The 21,519-nt window shown below is 40.3% G+C and overlaps 2 protein-coding genes across 3 annotated transcripts; both read right to left on the bottom strand.

Moving 5' to 3' along the window:
- Positions 1-10,258: 10,258 nt before the first annotated feature.
- On the bottom strand, positions 10,259-14,022 carry rps24 (ribosomal protein S24). Of its 2 annotated transcripts, XM_019267941.2 has the most exons (6): positions 13,931-14,022; positions 12,720-12,785; positions 12,414-12,623; positions 11,845-11,958; positions 10,867-10,887; positions 10,286-10,342 (listed from the first exon to the last, which is right to left on the bottom strand). In XM_019267941.2, exons 1-5 carry the CDS (start codon positions 13,931-13,933, stop codon positions 10,882-10,884), a joined length of 399 nt encoding a protein of 132 aa, XP_019123486.1. In that variant the 5' UTR covers positions 13,934-14,022; the 3' UTR covers positions 10,286-10,342; positions 10,867-10,881. The 2 variants fall into 2 exon arrangements, with proteins under 2 accessions (XP_010743727.1, XP_019123486.1); XM_010745425.3 differs by lacking the exon at positions 10,867-10,887 and having other exon boundaries at positions 10,259-10,342.
- A 2,046-nt stretch (positions 14,023-16,068) lies between these two features.
- Positions 16,069-20,595, bottom strand: eif4ebp2 (eukaryotic translation initiation factor 4E binding protein 2). Its single transcript, XM_010745399.3, has 3 exons — positions 20,253-20,595; positions 18,473-18,652; positions 16,069-18,307 (listed from the first exon to the last, which is right to left on the bottom strand). Exons 1-3 carry the CDS (start codon positions 20,383-20,385, stop codon positions 18,276-18,278), a joined length of 345 nt encoding a protein of 114 aa, XP_010743701.1. The 5' UTR covers positions 20,386-20,595; the 3' UTR covers positions 16,069-18,275.
- Between the last annotated feature and the right edge of the window lie 924 nt (positions 20,596-21,519).

The following is a 21,519-nucleotide window of genomic DNA, read 5'->3' as shown; positions in this document are numbered from 1 at the left end:
GGATGTCTTGTGTTACGTTGTGATGATAAAGTGTGCCCAGCACCGACATTGCAGCTGTTTACACATTCCCTACGGAGGACCACTGTCTTTGCAACACCCCGCCCGTGGGTTACATAACGCTAAGTACATGCATGTGGGTAGTAGGTTGAGAAAGAAATGAGATGGGTGGGGGGTAGGGAGAGAAATTTACACACTGCTGCAAGTTTGACTTATGAAACAGTCAGACATATTCTCCACTTTGATACTGTTGTTTTGGTCATGAAACGTGCATGGGCAAACACAGCTGTTCATCCTGGCAATAAAGGAGGTACAGCTTCTTACAGGATATGCAGAGAAAGTGTGTAATCGCCACATTGACGAGGATGAGAAGCACGTTTTCTACATGCATCTGCCCATTTGATCGATTGAAACATCATCTGGACAGAAGCATAATCCTCAAAAAGGCCGTTCGTCCACCAATCAGGATTCAGGTGGAAACATTTAGTTGTGGCCTGACAAAAAAAGAAAAAGAAAAAGCCGCACTTCAAAAGCACTTTTGATGTTTCCCCTCTGTTTTTACAGGCCACTCATGCATCAGTAGTTTTGTGAAAAACACAGACTCTGAGACAATATTAGAAACGATGCCCGCGGGCGGTTCTTTGAAGCTGAACGCCAGAGCCAGTCGGCCAGTCAGCCCATTGATAGCGTGCTACTCTCCCCACTAGTCTGTATGATGCTGGTCTTCAGCCGGACTAGAGGGAATACAAAACAGCTTTTTCCATCAACCTATGTCAGCAGTGATGTTAAATCTTAATATTGCGATCCGGGCTTTAACAGAGGCCAGTGAAAATCTCACAGTCATTTGCTCAACAGAGCATGTAACATTTGGCATGAAGCATCTCAAGTAGCTTATGATGTACTCATTTCAAGTTAATATAACCAAAGCCAAGGAGTATCCCGGTGCTTTAGTCTTCTGAAGTATTAAGTAAATATTCATGATGGGTTCACATTCAAGATCACGCTTGCTCTTTTCTCGGTAACATACTTAAGAATACTGTTCGGCTGCCCTTCACACTAGTAGCAGTAGCAATATCGCGCTCACAACACAAGCGGTTTTCATCTTATTTGATCAGATTTTATGTGAAGTCTTTGCATCATATGTCTGAGATTCTGGGTTGAACTTCGATGGGAATAAACATCACCACTGGGACGCTAATCATAGCTGTTGCTCTTGGAATAGCTGCGCCAGCAGGCATGAAATCATGCATAAGTTACAGCAGCCATCAGGGATTACCTAGGTGTTCTATTTTATACTGCTTCTCCAACAAACACACAGAGGGAAGTACTTAAAGAAATTGTTCTTCCTGTAATGGATGCTAATGAGCCTTGTATTGATATATAAGACAGATGATGGTCTATGGAGACAATTACTGCTGTCTTATATGAACATGATGCCCCAGAGTGAGATAAGTGTCTGAAAGTCATATATCACGTTCTTTAATGCCTATAGTAATTGTATTTACACCTGACTCTCAGTAGATATGACTAAAAGGCTTTCAGACGACTAAAGCAAGATGAGTTTTACTCACGAAATTCCTCAACATGCGCATCTTCTGACGAAAATCTCTGTGATTCTTGAAAGTCCGTTTTTGAGGCCCTACATTGCATCATTAAACCAACGGACGAATTAACTTTCCTGAACTGCTCTCTTTCAGATATCCATATTTCATAAGCACTTCTCACCATTCATCCCCTTCTCCTCTATCCCAGCTCTTTTTCCTGTGCCAGTGCAGTTGACTGCACAACAGGGAGCAGCTTATATTCTGGGTTCCTCTTAATAATTAATGGGCTTCTCAACACGTAGCCTAATCCATCTACACAACTTGAAATACTGACACAGGGAGAAATCACTCTTTCTGAGGTGTAACGACATTAGAGGCTGACCCAATTTCACCTGGTTTTACAGTAGACGCAGTCCCCTATGGAATGATACTGTTAGGCTGGCAACCTTTTCAAATCAAAGGAAATACATTTTGTATTTATTGTAAGGTTACATTTTATTCAAGTTCATCCATGTCACTCCTTGGCCTTAAATGCTGACATGCTGATGTATGATGTTCATCATGTTCACCATCTAAGTTTAGTGTGTCAGCGTGCTAACATTTGCTCATCTGCACTAAACACAAAAGCCATTAGTTTAAACAGGACAGTCTAGGTTTTTCGTTATTGACAGGCCTGGACTTAAGGAGGACTGAGATGCAGATAAAAGACCGACTGGGCAGAACTTTATTTAGATAACTTCTACCTCCAATACTGAGTGACAAAAAGAACAGGCTATGGAAATTACACTAGAGTCTATGACAAATACAGATAAGTTTTCAGGAAGAATACTCTACAAAGCAAAAACACTCCAAAGAGGGAAAAAAAACATAAAAGCAAAGAGGAAAAAGTCAACAGAAAATCACTCCACTAAAGGGAGGACAAAAGAAAACAACGACCATAAACTGTGAAATTTACAAACTAAAATTTATTCATGTGGAGGCAAAAGACTACAGGCACATGTTACGTGGGGAAGCAAGGTTGAACAAGGACTGTGGAAAAAACTGGCTGGGGTGAATGAATGGAGCGAAACACTCTGGCACAAGGGAGATGTAGACTATAAGACACATGATGGCAATGGGAGACAGGTGGACACAATCAGGAATCCACAAAGACAAGCCGACTGGTGACACATGAGGAAGGACAGGTGAACTGAAACAAGAGGAGAGTTACTTTTCAAAATAAAACAGGAAATGACAAGACAAGACAAAAACCCAGCTTGACCTCACCGCATGACAGTTATAAACCAAAGTTTTGGACAAATTAAACTTCTGAGCTGATGATGGACGCTAGACGAAAAGTTAACGGATCACCGAAGTCACAATTCATCTTGAGGAGAACCTGTCTTTACCAAAGAACATGGTAGTCCGTCAAGATCAACCTCTGTTGGTGTCACTAGAGGCTGGATACAGGATAAGTCAATCTCTGAGTTACTCACCTGTTAAAATTATATTAAGGCTTAAAGTTATGCATAACTAACAGTGGCTGCTTTGATTGACAGGTAGGTTCCGTTACATGGGGCTCGTTTGAGAACCCAGGCGTAATTCAGCATGCCTCAGGTCCGTTGATGATCCACATCTTGGCCGATTCTTTTAGATTAGCCGGGAGACTAACATGGTGGCGGTAAGAGCTTCAACGCGGCTCTGGGTGACATCATGGATAAGGCGTCCATTCTTACTACTATCAGTGCTCGAGACATGTTAGGATATTTTACTCAATAGCATAAATGTGCTAGTCTGGGGAATGTCTGGAACATCACCAATGTGATTAAAATACATAATCCTGACACCATGAATGTCTGCACAAAATGTCATGGCAATGAATTCAGTCGTGTAGATATTTCAGTCTGAAAGTGGTGGGCTGACAAACCAAATGACACTGCCGTCCCTTGAAAAGAACATGAAAAAATAACTCTTCTGTAAAGCTTTGCTCTTTGCACACAAAATGTTTAGATTTTCATTAGTAACAGTGGAAATATTGCAATAGCTCTCAAGAAAGTAATATATGCAAATAGCACCAGCAATTAGCTGCTGAGACACTGCTGCGATACTGGCTAAAATAATATTGTCCACAAGTACTCGACTGCCACCCACAGCTTTGACTAGTGGCTTTAGTAGTCGACTTGTGCTTGTACAGAGTCAGTGGAGGACATACTGTGTCCTGATGGGGTCTGACAGAGGTAAGGTCAGAGCCTATTGATTTTTGACACTGCTCAATGTGACAGCAGGCTGCTCAGTGCAAAACATACCACTATAGAGCCAGTGCAAAGAAACATGGCCTCAGCTCAGTTACACACTAGCTACATCCATTTCATGTAGGTGTACTATAATGAAAAAGCAATACACGGGATCTCTATATGATTGGCTTTCCACTTGGATGCTTTCATCCTTTTTTATCTCTCAGATCAGCAATCACCTTGAAGAAGAAAGGCAGCAGAAATAAGGGAGGTTTCCATCGCAGCATCATGCGATACAGTACAGCAGCAAGGGCTACGGCCTTTGTGTGCCAGTAAAGGTGGGAGGGAAAGTGGGGCATGGGGTCTCTTAATGTGAAGGGTGGAATTATATATCCTTTTAATCACGCTCCCCCACCCAGCCGCAGTTTAGGATGAGAGTGACAGAGAGCCAACACAAAGCTAATTCCGCCCCTGTCACATCCGATCGTCTCTTACCTCGCAAATGAGCAGCAGTAATGACACTCGCCTGATGGCCCATGCTCATGCACATTTGCAGGGGTAATGTTTGATAGAAATCAATCCATGATAATATGGTGGATGGCAGCGCTGAGGTGATTTTCTGGAGATGGGATTGGTGCAATGGTTCAAGCAGAGGGGATGTCTCTTTTAGCTTCCAAATCAGCTTGCAAGTCGAGCAATATTTTCAAGCGTTTTTAACCCATGGCCCTTAAATACACATTACACAGATGATGGTGTTTAGCAGTGCTTAGTTTGGCAGTAATTGGTAGTCTTTGAATCTGCATTTATGTCATTGTGAATAAAAACCTTCAAATGCTTTTAAAAAATGAAAATCGTATTAATATTATCTTTAATTGTCAGTTAAATAAAGGGACTCGCTGAGCCATAAAAGTAAAAACCATAACTAAAACCTAGCAGCAGACAGCAGCATAAAGATGCCAAACCTTTAAATCTAACGACGAACAAACACACTGAACAAATAATTAATTTTAGGAGCATAGTACATAAAATAGTACTCATATATCTCATTATTTTGAGTCAGCAAATTACAGACGTATCATTGTGGAACACAATCCAAAATGACCAGAAGGTATATTATATGTAATAGGCCACTTTATACTTAGTATTTATTACCATAAACAACCAGCAAGCAGTAGTCCCCTAGGAGAGAAAATGATGCAGTTTCAGATTCCTGAGTTATAATATGGCTTAATTTTACGAAAGGTTTCACTTAAAAAAAGTATAACTGAAGATATAACTGTCACGATAATAATAAAAATAACTATTTAGTCCTGTGCTGAGTGCTTCTTGATGTTTCTGAAAAAGATCTAGACCCATCCAGATAGCTCCGACAGTTATAAGATCTATTACATTTTAATTACCGGTTAAAAGACTGGTGAGTAAATTGAGAGTACTAAAATTAAACAGGGTATATCAATTATTCCAAGTATGACTATGATATAATGAGTGATTTGACTTTTCCATCGGTTTTATATAGCTCTATGTGCTGTGTGTACTGTGTGCATATGTTGAGAGCCGCTAACAACACCATGAATTATGCATTTCTCCAGCGACAGAACATATTATAGGATCTGAGAGGCAATATGAGCAAATCTCCCTTTTTATTCATGCCAGTCCTGTTTAATGAATCATTGGGAGATTGCTCTCACTGTTGCCATTAATCAGAGCTTCTCTGCTGCTGATTGAAGAGGGTAATATGAACAGGAATACCAATGAGTGGAGGAATGTGCACGGGCTGAAAAATGGCAGAATAACTCAGCCATACAGACAGCCAAGTGCTGTGTGCAGTCCAAACACAACCTTGTCCTATCCTTACCAGGAATAAAGTCCATTACAATTTGACTGCGTTCTCCGATGATATACAGAGACTATATCAAACCGCTGTGCACCCACAAGAGACTGAGACAATTTGCTTTTAGACTGCTATTGGAAAACCATGTACCTCAGTCATATTGGTACTTTGGAAGCTGCATGATGCAACGTTAAGTCCCAAACACAAATTTGTTTCATTGATTGAAGAAAACTGGACCGAGCTTGTGCTCGAGGGAGCATTTTCTTCATAAATTGAATCTATAAATTTGTCCATTTGCAGTTAACGTCCCTGGAATAAGGATAAGTTAGAAACCGTTAGGGGATGTAATTTCTCTTTGTTTTTCCTATTATGTTTCTTTTGCATCCCTACTGGATTCACATAAATGTCATACAAGAAAATATAATTGCCATTTGAAGAGTAAGACCAAGATATTTAAAGGAATAGTTCAATATTTTTCAAAATTAGTTTTTTTTTTTTGCGTGCTGAGAGGTAGATAAGAGGATCAATACTGCTCACACTCTGTATCAATCAAAATATAAAGCTACAAGCCTATTAGTTTAGTTTAGCATAGACTACAGAGTTTTACTTCTGTAAAACCTCAACTTATCATTTTAATAGACTAAAAAAAACAGCTAGCCTGGCTCTTGTGTTTATCGGTGGCGATCAGCACAATTACCAGTAATATCAATATTAAAATGTCAAGAATAGAGCAGGGCAGCTGCATGATAAATACATCTGGATGATATCACGTGTTGGATTATAAAGCATTTTGCTATAATTCAATTTAATTAGCAGATGTATATACTATGATGAATTGCCTAGAAAATGCTGAAAATGATAAGCCTTTATCAAGTATCCTTTCCCAAAAACCCAAGGACGCACATGCACGCGTACACATGATTCCTCATTGACTACACACACACACACACACACACACACACACCTCCCAGTCTAGAGAGTACAGCATGGCTATCACACAGAGCATTCCATCATACTGTCACTCACATCTGCTGCCCTTTCTCATTACCGCACCCTACCGATTCTCCCTCTCTCCTTTACCTCCCCTTCAGCCAAAACCCTTTTTTTTTCTCCCATCTTCTGCAACCATGCACATTATTCCCCTGCTCTCCTCTTCTTCCTGCTTAACAGACTACCCTTCCATACCAACATTTTTTTTTTTTAAATGAACCGAATTCCTGACTACACAGGTGGGTGGTAGGGAGGCAGGTGGGCTGACACGCTTTTACACTGGTCTGATGTCCTCAGAGCCTCAGACAGCATGTTCACAGCCTGAAAAAAAAGGGGGCCACAGAGTGGTTTCAATCCACCTCACGATTGAAACTGAGAAGTGATTTTTCACATGTGCACAGCGGTTACAGTGCCAGAATTAGACAGCAGGTATCCTTTTTTTTTAACCTCTCCCTGAACCTGTGAAAAAGGATTGATGGAAAATACTATTGTTGCATTTCAGTGACTATACAGTACATCGGTGGGAGCTCTGTCTGTTTGGGCAAATGTAGTTTTGCTGCAGTCTCTGCTGGGTTTTCTCCCTCCTCTACTGCTTCCAGAGAGGGATAAATGACAAAACCATGTCAGACTGGTGATGCAAAGAGGATAATTAGGATTCACGAAACACAGTTTGTCCTCAAAAGCAAATCACTTCCCTGGTGCTCAGGGGCTACCAAGGCACAGATCATTTTATATATCAGCACCTAGCAACTGGCAGATGGAGTGAACTTAGTGCAGGCTGCCAAAGCTGATAGGACACTGCAGGACTGCAAAATGAGCTGTGATGATTCCCCTGCTGAGGCCAACAAGAGAGACATACCTCATTAAGATGCATAGCATCCTCGAATGCCCGGCCACACTTTACAGCACCAAGTTTCCCCCTTTTGCAGAAATGATCACAGTGTCGTTGAAAACATTCAATTATGAAGCTGATGGTTGCGAAACAAACACAGCTCGGCGATTATAAGCCTATATTTGGTAAAAGACCAAACATGAATGAAAGGTATATCACTTTATGATATCATTGTTGCAGATTAATGAACTGGTGTACACAATATTATGACGTGGGAAACAGCAGGAGCAGAGTCTCTGACATCTATTGATATCCGCATGGACGTGCTGGCGAAAACAGACAGTGAGTCATCAGGAATTCTGCTCATTTTCTCCTTACAATACCACAACTCAACTCTCTGCATGGAGAGAGACAGGCCATTAAAACTGCACCTGTTGTGAGGGCGTAAACACGTGTTCCTCATAACCATCTATCATGAAACTGACTGCAAAAACACCTTTTGTTGTACGAGCAGGCTGAGGAATATGCTCATTGCAAAACTCATTCCTCAAAGGTGGATACAGTCCTTTATCTGGTTTTATTTGGTGTGTGAGGACGTCCCTGGAGACCCTTGGCACTGTCTCCTGATGCTGAGACTGCAGTTGCCGTGTAGCCTGCCGACAAACACACATTTGCTCTGCGGGCTCAACGTCATACATCACCGTCTGACCATTTTTCTCTCATCTCCATCCTCAACCTTTTAGCTTATCGTCCGTCACATCGTCTTTTTGTCTTCTTTTCAGTTTTATTTCTTAGCCTGCTAACTATCCTGCTGATGTCATCCTCCTTTCCTGCTTTTGACAAAAACACAGGAGGAGTGCGGAGGGAAACAGTTTTCACTCGTCCCAACAACTGAAACAAAGGACCTAAAGGGAGAAGCCAGATGATAGGAAACAGCAGCAAGATGAATGAGTGAGAGACACTGAAAAAAGACGCTGCAGGGAGAGAAGTAGAGAGACAAAGACAGAGAGGCAGAGACTCCCGGGACGGACTGACAGGGCTGTGGAGAGAGGAGCTTAATTTCCCAACACCATCTGTTACCAGTCCCTGGGTTGAAAGCTCCACTTATGTCAAACCTCCCACAACCACACACACCACCAGCAGAGCAACGCAGAGCCATGAGAGACCCCACTGCCTTTTCCTTGTCTGTCCCCTGCACCTTTTTCTTCTCCGCACCTATATCCAACAGTCACCCACCCACTCGCATCCTCTACAGTAGGCACCAACACACACTTTTAGCTGAGATAAATGAAGCCGCCTGCATATTTTCTGGGTCATAGCAGGTTTAAGATTCTGTTAAAGAAAAAAACATAAAGTAGAATTATTTGGGCACCAACGTGTTCGATGTTCATTGCGCTCTGCAAGAAAATGGATTTTCCTTTAATATATTCACCTTTACACCAGTTCATGTCCACTTAATCAATGAGGTCTTGATACAGTAACCTCAGTTTCTGTTGTGTTGGGAGCTCAAATTATCTTGATAAACTGTCCGTGTTTAATCTTTGCCGGCTGGCATCGATTGAAGGAAAGCCCACAGGGGACGTCGGGTATATATATAGGCCTTTCTACTGGGAAAGAAAAGCCCACAACTCAAAATGTGTCAATGGAAGTGCCTCCAAGCTACTGTTTTCCCCCCTTTTCTGACTGGTGTAGACACTGAGGACTCTGGAAAAATGTCTGCCCTATATTCAAAACTGTAGAGGCATAAAAATATGTGAAATTGCAGGAGTGAACAGTATTATGAGTAACGTGGTGAGTTAAGTGCACTTCCAAACATTCTGTTGTTGCATTAAGTCAGACAAAGTAGTCACAGCACTTTGGATGAGGGTGTTACGGTTACGTGCAAGAAAGTGAAGGTCGCAAGTTGTCATGGTTAACGTTTCACTGCATGACATGTTGTATACTTCTTGTTGCATGCAATCATTCATTAAGTCAATACTATAACTTCATAACATTTCTGCTTTTCTCTTCAGCGTGAGCTGTGTGTGTGTGTGTGAGAGAGAGAGTGGGGTTACCCTGAGGACAGACCATTCCCGAGCATTTTAATGACTTCATTTACACACTCTCGGGGTATTTCTATGCAAATACTTTCTAAAAAGGTCACGCTGTAAAGGTGTATCTATTCTGTTGCGAATGGTGTTTATGAATAAGTCCACACACACACGGCTTTCTTCGTTTTAGAACAATTTAACCGCCAGTTTTTCCTCTAGGATGAATTCGTTATCCAACAGGTAAATACTTCAGTGACAGTGTGAGTGGATCCAACTACTTTTCTTCAAACGAAGGGAGTCCTCATGTGGCCATTTGGGTTACTACAGTTAAATATTTGAGCATGTTTCAAAAGGATACTGGAACACTAATGAAATGTGACTGATCCATGGAGACCATTTTGAGTCTAGACTAAGGATTATATAAAATATATTTATAAATACATTAAGTTATTAAAATTGTACTTTCAAAGCTCAGTTTGAACCACACATCAAACTGTAAACAAGATGGTGTAATGTCATTACCATGCCACTGGATGTCACCATCAAACATTTTAGTGGGCCAAATTACTTAGAGCAAATTGCTCGCTTTGTGCGAGAAATCACTCTTGGTTCCTCAGAAATGCAATATACTTAAAGCCATGTAACGGCTGTGAATAGGCATCATTAACGAGTCATATTGAGCAGTGAATCCTGGGTGCCAACGATCTTCTACGAGCTCAGGCTTTTACAGACGCCCCAACACCTCCCAGGCTTGTTTTGCTGTCACGAGTCTGCTGAAGTCAAAACACACAACGTTGAAATGAAAATACTGCAGCAACAGATTTTTTTTTTTTTCCAAAGTTTATTTGATGACAATATACAAGAACATCTTGAGCACGGAGACCCTCCCTGGCTGTCCGGGCTCACTGTAAAGACAGAACAGCAGAATTAATATAAGAGCACATCAATTAGGAAAAGTTTGAGAAGATGCAAATTGAGGCAACAGATGTTAAGTGTTTTAAGACAAGACAAACAACGTTGTAGTTTGAAGCTTTGAAAAACATTTGTACGACTCAAATAAGACATCTTAAGAACAAATCTGAGAAACTCACACTGACAGATAGTTGAACCGCACACACCAAAAACTAAGATTCACATGCTAGACCCAAGTTCTGCTTCTATTAACTAGAGATCTGAAGCGTTGTGTCTGTTTAGATGTAAGACAAAGCCTAATGGATAAGCCCGTTTTTAGCAGAGACAGTGGTACAGAGGACTGGGGTAGAGGACCTATTAGCGAGGAGTTTGAAACAACACACAGGGGAGGAGGGAAGGAGGCACTGACAAGGAAGACTGCAGGACGAAGTAAAAAGGCGTGACATGCATGTGGCACAGCTCTATCAGCTTTTGATGTGCAACACAATGGCACACCATGCTTTTTCTGCATCTATACCTGTGCACTGACACCTCATTTCTGCAAAAGAAATCCATGGGAAGCAAAATCAGGAACAAAAAAAAAAGATGCAACAAAAATATGTTAACATGTTGAAAAAGAGAGACATGGAACAGAAAAGATCCCTGAATGATGTGTAGCCGCTGTACTCCACAGGCCATGTGCCACATTTACAACCAGGCCAATGAAAACCATGGTGGACGTGGCTGGACGATGTCAGTATTAGATAGTTGTGTTGTAGCTATTAAAGATGAGGCTGTTTGGTGTTAAACATAGTCCAGCTGGGTTTTGTAACAGCGATCTATTCTAGGTGACTTCAGGCTAGTGTCTAGAGGCTGGGGGAGTATGTTGGGTTTCACTTTTACAAAAACTACTCCAAGATTTCACTTATTCGTACTAAACTTTCCATTATTAGCAGTCGTATGTCCTCACACTGACATTAGGCTTCCAAAACCGAAGACTACCACACTACTAGTTTCCAGTTCAAGCTGGTAATCATTAGTACTAAGAAGAAATCACCAGTAAGTATTAATCAGTGTTGCCAAATCCTTTTATATCGAATGCATCGTGTCCATCTTGGAGTGAAAGCATCAAGGCTTTGGCTCTCTGATGGGTAGGTGAGGGTGTAAAGGGAGGAGTTAGCTAGTATCTATCACTCCTGGATTATCTGCACACTGCAGTTAGTCTATTTATGAGCCACATTTACCTTCTACAGATCCGGAGGAACATTTGATATGATTGGAAAGATGACAGAAGTAAATTAAAAAATAGTAAAAGTTGTGAAAAACAGATTAGCAGGGTAGGAAAAGAAGTGCAATGAAAATCAGAAGCAGTCCATTAAAACGATCACTTCCCCTTTTCTGCTCTCGTCTTAGGTGAGGACAGACAATAAATAAATAAATGTGCCTATGGCACACAATCCCAGGTATACTTTTAATATTGCAAACACATCCAAGTGGTCAGTGACGGTCACAATACCTTCTTGCCAGCAGCGCCCACACTGGCCTTCTTGGTACCTCGTACTTTCTTCATTCTGTTCTTGCGTTCCTTGCGCTGTTTCCTTGAGGTCTTCTTTTTCTCATAGAGACCGTGCTGAGGAGCACAAACAAACGAACAGGTGTTACATTTTTAAACATTATATTCAGCACCAAATGACATGCTTTAAAACCATTAGAGGGTCTACACGTCCTGATTAGCCTTTGATATCAATAGAAATAACTTCCAGTGCGCATGTCTACATTAATATCAAACTGCTGCAACCGTGTCTATGAATATGGTGGATTATTAACTTGCATTTTGTAACATAACCCTACTCGTCATACTTTGATTGTACCAGTCATCCAACATCTCAAACTGTCAAGTGCTTCTCAGCTGCTTTCTGCAAACTACTTAACATGATGTATAAGGCAAAGAGTATATTCAACACCCGATACCGTGTTCCAGTTTCTCATAAAACTGCTCTGCTCATAAATCTGAGCTCCAGAACAAGACATTTTGATAAAGCTGATAGTTTTGTTACAATAAAAGTTCGCGCAGACAAAACTCACTCTGCCCAGTCTGTGTTTGGGTTCGTTCTTCTTAGCGTAGTCTAGGGAGTCGTAGACCATGGCAAAGCCTGTTGTCTTGCCGCCACCGAACTGAGTCCTGAAGCCAAACACGAACACGACGTCAGGGGTGGTCTTGTACATCTTGGCAAGCTTCTCCCTGATTTCAGTCTTGGGGACTGTGGCCTTGCCGGGATGCAGGACATCGACGACCTTAAAGAGAGCGGACAGACGGGAGAAGACGTCAGTTTAAAAGACAGCTCACGAGAACACAACGAACGCCTGCAGCGAGTTTCGAGACCACCTTACCATTTGCTTCCTCTGAAGCAGCCGGTTCGTCATGAACTTGCGGGTCCTGACTGTCACTGTGTCGTTCTGGAGACAAAAAGGTAAGAAAATGAGTCCCAAACAACATTTACATCATTACATAACTAGTATTTAAATCAGAAATACTTGCAGGGAAATTGTTTTTGTTACAGCAGCTTGTTACAACAGTAAGTGATAGTGAGAAAACAAAACTTTAACACTATACAACATCCTATTTTAGCACTATATACACACACATGTATAAATAACAGTTAAATAAAAACCAAGTAACAGTGAACTATGCAATATGTAAAGTATAAAAACCTTAAAGAATTGAGTTTTTGAGAGACTGTATGGAGAATACACTGATTGTTAAAGTGCAGCATGCATGTGTGGAAGATTTCACTTATGATATTGCACAAACCAGTTCAATAACTACTGGACTTGACTTGAAATGTGTGATACTTTGAGGTTGGAGTTGTGCAGACTGATGCTCACAGGTAGGAAAGACTTCTTGTGTCTCTGTGGAGCATCACACGAAAACACTAAAAACTGAAGCTACGGTGTGTCACAGCGTGATCAGTCAGCTTCTTTTACATTTAGCTGACTTATAAAAGGAGAAAGTTGAGGTTCAGTGTCTGGAGGAGCCGGGGATCGAACCACCGACCATCTGATTACTAGACCACCCTTTCTACCTCCTCCACAGCCGCTACCAGCAAAGACAGGCAGCTCACCTGGAAACTAAAGCACGTCCACGGCTTCAATAAAACCCGTTTTCCTAACAACCAGCTGCGTGTTGGTGTTGTCAGTGTCTCCCAACACGGAGGCCATGCCATGGTCACCAGTGTAGTTAGCTGCTGGGAGCTAGCGCTTCACGTTTCCGAGTTATATTGGAGCCATAGTTCATGTTTAAACGCCACAGGACACATTGGAGCACCCGTACAGGTTAAATACTTTATACAGGGGGGTGAATTGTGTTGGTAACAGAGAGTGGAGGCTGCACGAGCCTTCCTGTGTCAGGTAAACACGGTGTGTGTGGCAGCTAAGGATAGTCCCGCTAAATTCTCCCTAATATCTCCTCGTTTCACATCAATACTGACATTAAACCGTAAGGAAGACCTAAAGGATAACCTAACGGGCACGAATAGTGTGTCGATGGCCGGATGGGCTCGATGTTGGACGGATTTTATTCGCATTTGTCGCCACAGACTCACCATCTTGACGCCGGCCTCGCTCAGGGGACGTAGAAAAGGAGGAAGGACCGGCAGGCGACCGGATTAATGCCTGCAGAGAAATCGACTGGGTGCGGACTTGTCTTGCCTGATCTAAAAAAACAAAACAAAACAAAAATTTAAATTATTATTTTTTGTTTTCAGTAAGCGAGTACACGATATGACATTTCTAATGCGTTAAAATAAAAAAACTCACTTAAAACCTTTTTTTAGCTACCTAAATATTTTCCTTAGCCTTCAGAATAAAAGCTCAATTAAACCTTTGAATCAGCTTAAAGGTTTAGGTTAAGTTTTAAAGTGAGTTTTCTATTTAAATAACATTTAAAAAATGAAAAAAATAAGAATAAAAGTTACATACAAATGCACTGTTCTATAACAATTATATTTTTATTGTCACAATTTATATATATTTATTTTTTAAATGGCAATGTAACCCAATCTAATCCAAACAGGCGTAAACAAATCTAAAAAAAACAAAAACAAAAAAAAAAACAGTCCTGCCTTTCTTTTACTTTCATCTGAAGTCAGATAACACAGAATAAATTGTATGGTTGATATACAAATCTTAACCTCACGTTCATTTTAAAACATGACTTTTTGTGAGTAATGCACATTTAAGTTTAAAACGTCTCACTCTTGCTCTTGTCTCATTCCGAAAGTAAATACTTTGTGTCACATCTACAGGTACATAACCAGCGGTTATGTCCTTTAGAGGTTAATGTTTAGCACATTCAAATGCTGCATTCCTATAAATAATATATTATCAAAATGACACTTCAGGCCGCACGGAAACTGACTGTGGGCTGTGATTGGCCCCCGGGCCAGACTTTGGACATGCCTGCTGTAAAATGACACTGTAAAACACCATCTGCTGTGCCTCTTTAGTCCACTAGACGTCAGTTATGCAACATCTGAATATTTTGCTACTCAGTCCAGCAACATGCCAAGAACCACAACATTAATTAATAAAATAAAATAAAAAATCCAAACATTGAAGGTTGATTGTTTTCTTTTGTGGTTATTGTGTAGTTATAGACACTTCTGTCCGTTTAATCTCTGTCTGTTTATTGTGTTTTTGTTTTGGCCTCTTCTACTTTTGTTTCTCTATCTTGCTGCTGTCACAAGTAAATTTCCCCGTGGTGGGATAAATAAAGTATCTATCTATCTATAAGAAGCAGACTGCAGTTATGATTAACAAAATAAATGTGTATTGGACAAACACATGACCAGATCAAGCGGCAACCTCTGTGGCTGTGACAGATGCCTCAAAACTGTAGTTCTTTAAACGGTCACTTGAGGCTGGCTACAGAACTGCCAATCTTCATAAGCACCCATGTTATATATATATTATATTCACAGCAGAAATAAACATGTTTACAACCTGGTACAAAAAACAGTTTTGGTCTCTATAGCATATTTCCCCATTCATGACAACTGTAGGTCTGTAAACGTTTATTTCTGCTGTGAGGTTGACTCATTCTGTAGCCAGCTGTTTTTGGCACTGGCTTCATTTCACAGCCATGGAGGCTGCCGCTTGAGAAAAATGCAACAAACACAGTGTTTAGTTTGTCAAATCTGGGCTACAATAGAAACATGGCAGTTGAGCATGGTGAATTAAATGGAAAAAGATCAACAGACCTCTCTCTATATAAAAGGCTCATTCTGAGGTAACAAAATAAATTCTTATTTTCAGGTGAATATACTTAAATGAAAACATAGTTATATACCAATTCTGCCATATTGTGTAAATAGAAAGAAGAGATTGTTTAGAGCAATATGAAATGTGTTATTCCTACTGTAGGGGACAATGGGTCATGTATACCCACCAAAACACCTAACATCATTTTCATGGATTCCCTTTCTTCTTCTTCATTTCCTATTAATAGTTATCTGTTTGAAAACAAGCTGAGTCCCACACGTAAGAAAATTGGTAGATACAATAACACAGAATGCTTACAAAGAAGTTTTATTTTTGGTTTAATGACTACTGTGGCTTGACATTTCAGAAGTGGAAGAGGGCTGCACTCTGGCACAGCATGAATCAGTGTTACTGAGACATTATGGTAAAAACAAACAGGAGAAATTAAATTATTGAAACACATCAAGAAGAAGAGCCATTGTTTTCTTTGTTACGGAACTTTATTGATCTTGCAGCAACAGTGTCCACTGGCATTGGAGTTTCATTTAAAATAAAGTTATTTAAAATCAGAACAGAAAGTTACAGTATGTTTGTTTCAAATCTCTTTCGACACACAATGTTAAGCCCTCATTGTCAAACCAAATCGATTTGAAATAAATCTGCAATCTGGAATATGATGCCATAATATAAAGAGTTTTGTAAAATGTGCAATGAAAATTGGGTTCCAGCAAAAACCCCTCGATGTGTTCGTCACCAAACACGGGCAGAATGAATTACAAAGCCAAAAAGAAAAAAATAAAATCTTTGATAGACATCATTTCAGCCATTCAGTGGTTCCAGTCACACAGAGAAACAAACTCATAATATGCATGAATTTTGAATTAAAAAATCAGGAATTTCATGTTGATTCATTTGCCAAGTTCAGAGCTGCTACTTGGACCAAGTGTAATTAGCAGAGAGGACGGATCGTGGTGTAACAAAAAAAACAAAAACAACCTAAATATTATTGGAACCAAATGAGAACGTGATATTGTTTTCACCACATCGCCATCTGAACTTCAGGATCCCAAAATGACATGTACGCCGTCACACTTTCAAACTTCACAGCTGCTTGAGGAAGAAATTATGTAGAAAAAAACCCATAAAAAGTTCTTGTTTAGCTCAACTGCTAAGTACAATGTCACCTGTTCAATGTTACAGTGAAAAAATAAACATCTGTTGGAAAGTACAAATTGATGACAAGGAATCCAGTTTTACTTACTGCATTTGATGTGACGTAAGGCATGGGCAGACATGACACATGAAACGAATAAGGTAATGTCAAGCGGATTAAGGACACTAGGGACAGATTTGTAGATTAAAAGGAAAGCATCTATCAAGCCTGATGCAAACAATGTCTTCTGGTTCCTTGACACTTAACAAATCTGAAGGCTTGACAGTGCTTATACCCAAACAAATACCCACAATACTAAGAAACTGTATTAAAAAATAAAATGCATATAAAACATCTGGATTATTTCAAGTTTTTCAAAAGTCTTCTTGTAGTTTACCCAAAATCTAACAACTGGGATATTAACCGTTTTTTACCGTAATCTAAATGTTTCTGGATATTTAAAAACACTGTGAAGGTTCTCAGTTGTCCAGGGCCTGACGGATGTTCGTATGACCTCCTTTCTTTATCAAATTATGGACACAAAACTCTTGCCAGAACAAACAAACCAGTTAAAGTAACAATCTGATCTGGAGGAAAAAAGTGTCTTAACTTGTCTTGGCAGGAGAGAAATGTGCAAACAGATTCATAGCAAGGTCACAACAGTGATGAATTGAGTGGCTTCATATCGTTATACTATAGTGACATTTAGCTCTAAATGAAAAGCTTGTTTTTAATTGCCGGATTTATAATTAGCTTTACATAATAGTGGGAAATACAATCATTTAATTATTATAAAACAATTACATCACGGCCTAAAGTTTCATTAAAAAAAAAAAAGTTTTCCCCTGAAAATTGGAAATGCACACAGGCTTGTGTTGGTAATGGAAACTAAAATCTTGGAATGGCATGGCAAAAATAAAGAACACAGCATCCCTTTAACATACCACCATGGGAAACTAAAACAGACCAAACAACCGATAACAGATTGTGGAGTTTTTCAAGTAGTACCAAAAAAGAAAAGAAAAATCACTTAAATAACATGCTTAACAAAGGGTCTTCAAACCAAAGACTGTGATGAATATCAAAGCTTTTGAGTGATTCTAAGGCCAGCACTAATAATTACCACTCCCCCCCCCAATTGACTTTAAATATGATCAGTTGTAGAGTGTGCTCGGTAAGGTAAAGATCCTGACTCACAGAAAGCCGTACGAGCACTGCAATCTATTAACTGGACAATGTGTCTGGGTACATAACATTTAGGCCTGCACCCTCGCTGTGCGGTTGTTGATTTGTACAGCGACTGGTAAACATGGCAATCTATACAAAATAAACCTAGTTTCCAGAATTGGCCACACTGTACCTGTATGTATGATACACTGAATCCCCATGGTTTCACACACATTTACATCCAGCAGCGAGACAGAGAGCTAAAGAAGATGGCTGCCATGAGGGCTCACAACATTGGTTTCTACAAGCCAAGCCACTGGCACGTGTGATGCCAGGTCATTTGCTTTTGCTGGTGTGGTTCCAGTATGTTAGATGTCCATTTCAAACTGAGCATCGTCACCTTGAAAGCACAAAGAAAAGACAGAAAATGTGTTGAGACATGCCTAGAACTGGTTAAATTATGTTATTACATAATATAATTACACATCACAGCAGGGTGTGTTTGTTTAGTGACTATACAAATAAAACTTCCTGTTACATGAGTTCATCTAAGCCATATTCTTACCGTTTGTGGGCTTGCCATCATGGTTGTTGATGTGGTTGTTGGCTTCATTCTTCTGGTTCTCTCTCAGGACATTTTGGCTGGTCACTCCAGGGATGACAGGCAGGTGAGCTGGAGGAGTCTGGGCAATGGGGGAATTGCGCCGGTCCAGTAGGAACTTACGGTCATAGATGATCCGGGTTCCTGCAACAGGACACATATCACGGTTCAGTTACTCTATCTGAGGAAATGTGGGTGTTATCGAATGTGTTGTGTAGTCTTTAGTAAAACATTTGACATCTTCCACTAACAACCTGCTCTGTGGTGGATGCAGGGCTTTCATGAAAACATACTCATGAATATCTCATTAATTTCTGCCAATAGATCTTCCAGGATGTTACAACACTGGGCTGACTTTGACTGACTTTGTCTATCTCGTACATTTTGTTTGCTTTCTGAATAAATGTAGTTTACCTCAATCTTGATTGCCTTTCTACCATGACAGCACTCTGGTTCAGCTCTAGTTTGCTGATTATTTAATCATAACCTTTCAACCAAAAGTCCAAATTCTTGGGGTCCAGCTACACTTATATAAAGACTTGCTGCTTCGTATCACTGTAAAGTGAATGTCTTTTGGACGGTTAGGGCAAAACAAGACATTTGAACAAGTCGCCTTGGACTTCAAGAAACTGTGATGGACATTTTTCATTTTCTAGGCAAATTAATTCAAAACCCCAAATCCCTTGACAGACAAACTCTATACCCGGTGTGTCAAACATTTGGCCCGTGGGCCAGAACTGGTCCCAAAGGATCCAATCCGACCCAATGGATGTCTTTGCAAAGTGTTAATTGAAAGAAATTCAACAAGATGCACTGCTATTCCTAATTTGTCCACAAAGAAATGAGTAAAATACTGTATTGTGGTTCAGTTCCACAACATCTATGCCATTGTACATCGACAGTGATCTGTTTTTGAGGCTTTTCAAGCTTTTATTTGACAGATACAGCTGAAGAGTGACAGGAAATCATGGACTGAGTGAGGGGGAAGACAAGCAGCGAAGGCCCACAGATCAGAATCAAACCCTGGGCCTCTGCAGCAAGGACTGATCCTTCATACATGGGACACACACGTCCTACCAGCTGAGATACCAGGCACCTGTAGTTGCATCTATTTGTAAATGGATAGTCCATTCACGTGAACACTGTCAGGATGTATGTTTACTCCTTTACACTAAAGAAAAGGGAACAATTTGAAGGTGCTGTTAATAGTTAAATGAGCTCAACACCCTCTACAGTTTGTGTATAGATAAAAGGCGTGCCAGTAACATGTTGAGATAATAAATCACAGTCATGCATGTGTGCTGTATCATTGCCAGATGTATTATAGTTACTTTGGAGGGACTGAAATGAATCACATAGTGCAATCTGGCTACATTTACACCAACAATGACACACACACACACACACACACACACACACACACACACACACACAGCTGAAGCCCGGCATTTGCTTTCACCTCTATTTGACAAGGGTTGGCTGTTAATTTTTTTAATAAATATATAATAAAAATACATTTAACTGAATCTCTGCGCTGCCAAACAGCCAATCAGACAGCAGCTAGAGCTCGCGGGGGGCGGGGCTAAGCTTTGTTTTTGTTTTGATCGGGATGACAAGGCAGCCTTCAGGCCACAGAGACATGAAACAGTTAAAGAGCCTCACACAAGCACACAAAGCCAAGCCGTCCTCCATTTTCTGCAAAGGGAAATAACGATGAAGCAGACAAGGGGAGGCATGCTCTCACCTCCGGGAGTGGTAGAGAATAAAGTGCCTCCGGGGGTGGTGCAATAATCATGAGGTAGCTGCGTTGTGTCGTTGATCAACACCGTCTTGGTCGGGATGGCCCTGCTCTCGCTAAGCTGACGACTGGCAGACATTTTTCAGAGCCGATTTCGGTGACAAATCCAGCAGCTACAGAAAAAAGTGTGGTGTTTATTTCCCGACGGACGGTGGAAACCCTGGGCCGTTCCCCCCACTCCTATCTTTATCTTCCTAAATGCTTTCTTGTCTTTCCTTTCGTCCTCCCAGCCGTCAGCACCGTCCCCTCCCTCGCAAAGGCAGGAAGCACGACAGGCTGCGGGCGGATATGAAGTCAGCATCACCAAAAACAGTGCCAGCCTACTTTTTTATACATTTGAGAAACGCATTTTAAAAACAAAAACAAAACGTGTTTTCTATAAGAAATGATGCAGTTTGATATGAAACACATTATGCTTAGGGCTGTTTTTATGTTCTGTGATATTTACCTGATACCTGAAAACTTCAACAACACCATTAATTGTTAATAATAATTAAACCACAATGACCTCAAATATTCATTTTTTTTTTTGCTAAACTAATGATGAATGAAGTCAACCCCCGCTACATTCAAATATTTGTGTCATTTTACAACAGTTATGATCATCCATTATACTTTATAACTTGTTGGTAACATCATTTATTTGAAGACGTATCCAAACTGAAACTACAAAAAATCTGCTTGATTTCCAGATTGGTAATGTCATACCAGTTTACAAAATGACTCTGATTCAAGTCAAGTCAAGTCAAGTGGGTTTTATTGTCTTGAAATGACAATAAAGATTGATTTAGGCACATTTCTCTGAATCTTTTCTTGTTATATTTGCAGATAGTTGTGCTATTTGTGCACAGCAGCTCAGTCAATCTGACCTGATGCAAAGGCTCAAGCCACGGCATGTGTCATCATAGGCTCTGTAGTGTCACTGTCAGGTTAAAATTGATTTAAATGGGACTTAGTTAATAATAATACATTTTATTTATAAAATACTTTTCTGAAAACTCAAAGACACTTTACATAAAAGAAAAATCAAAGCAAAACAACATCAAACATTACACTAAAAGCAAACAGATGTGTTTGGGGAGAGAGTTCCTGAGGGAGGGGGCAGCTACAGTGAAGGCTCTGTCGCCCATTGCTCGTTATGATAGCTTTAATTAAAAACAAATAAATAGTTCCAGGCAATATAACTTGTTTAATTCAATGCTATCAGAGCTTG

This window comes from Larimichthys crocea, chromosome III, assembly GCF_000972845.2.
Source record: "Larimichthys crocea isolate SSNF chromosome III, L_crocea_2.0, whole genome shotgun sequence".
In the NCBI taxonomy this organism is placed as follows: Eukaryota; Metazoa; Chordata; class Actinopteri; family Sciaenidae; genus Larimichthys; species Larimichthys crocea.
The sequence above is the reverse complement of the archived record's forward strand: the minus strand, read 5'-3'. Positions and strand labels throughout refer to the sequence as shown.

Excerpts from the sequence above, each read along its gene's own strand:
- rps24 (XM_019267941.2), bottom strand. Across the intron at positions 12,624-12,719 it reads TGCTTCAGAGGAAGCAAATG|GTCGTCGATGTCCTGCATCC; the intron begins GTAAGGTGGTCT and ends GCTCTCTTTAAG. Across the intron at positions 11,959-12,413 it reads CCAAACACAGACTGGGCAGA|CACGGTCTCTATGAGAAAAA; the intron begins GTGAGTTTTGTC and ends TGTGCTCCTCAG.
- eif4ebp2 (XM_010745399.3), bottom strand. The coding sequence starts at position 20,385 with ATGTCTGCCAGTCGTCAGCTTAGCGAGAGCAGGGCCATCCCGACCAAG. Across the intron at positions 18,653-20,252 it reads ATTCTCTACCACTCCCGGAG|GAACCCGGATCATCTATGAC; the intron begins GTGAGAGCATGC and ends GTCCTGTTGCAG. Across the intron at positions 18,308-18,472 it reads TGATGGCAAGCCCACAAACG|GTGACGATGCTCAGTTTGAA; the intron begins GTAAGAATATGG and ends TGTGCTTTCAAG.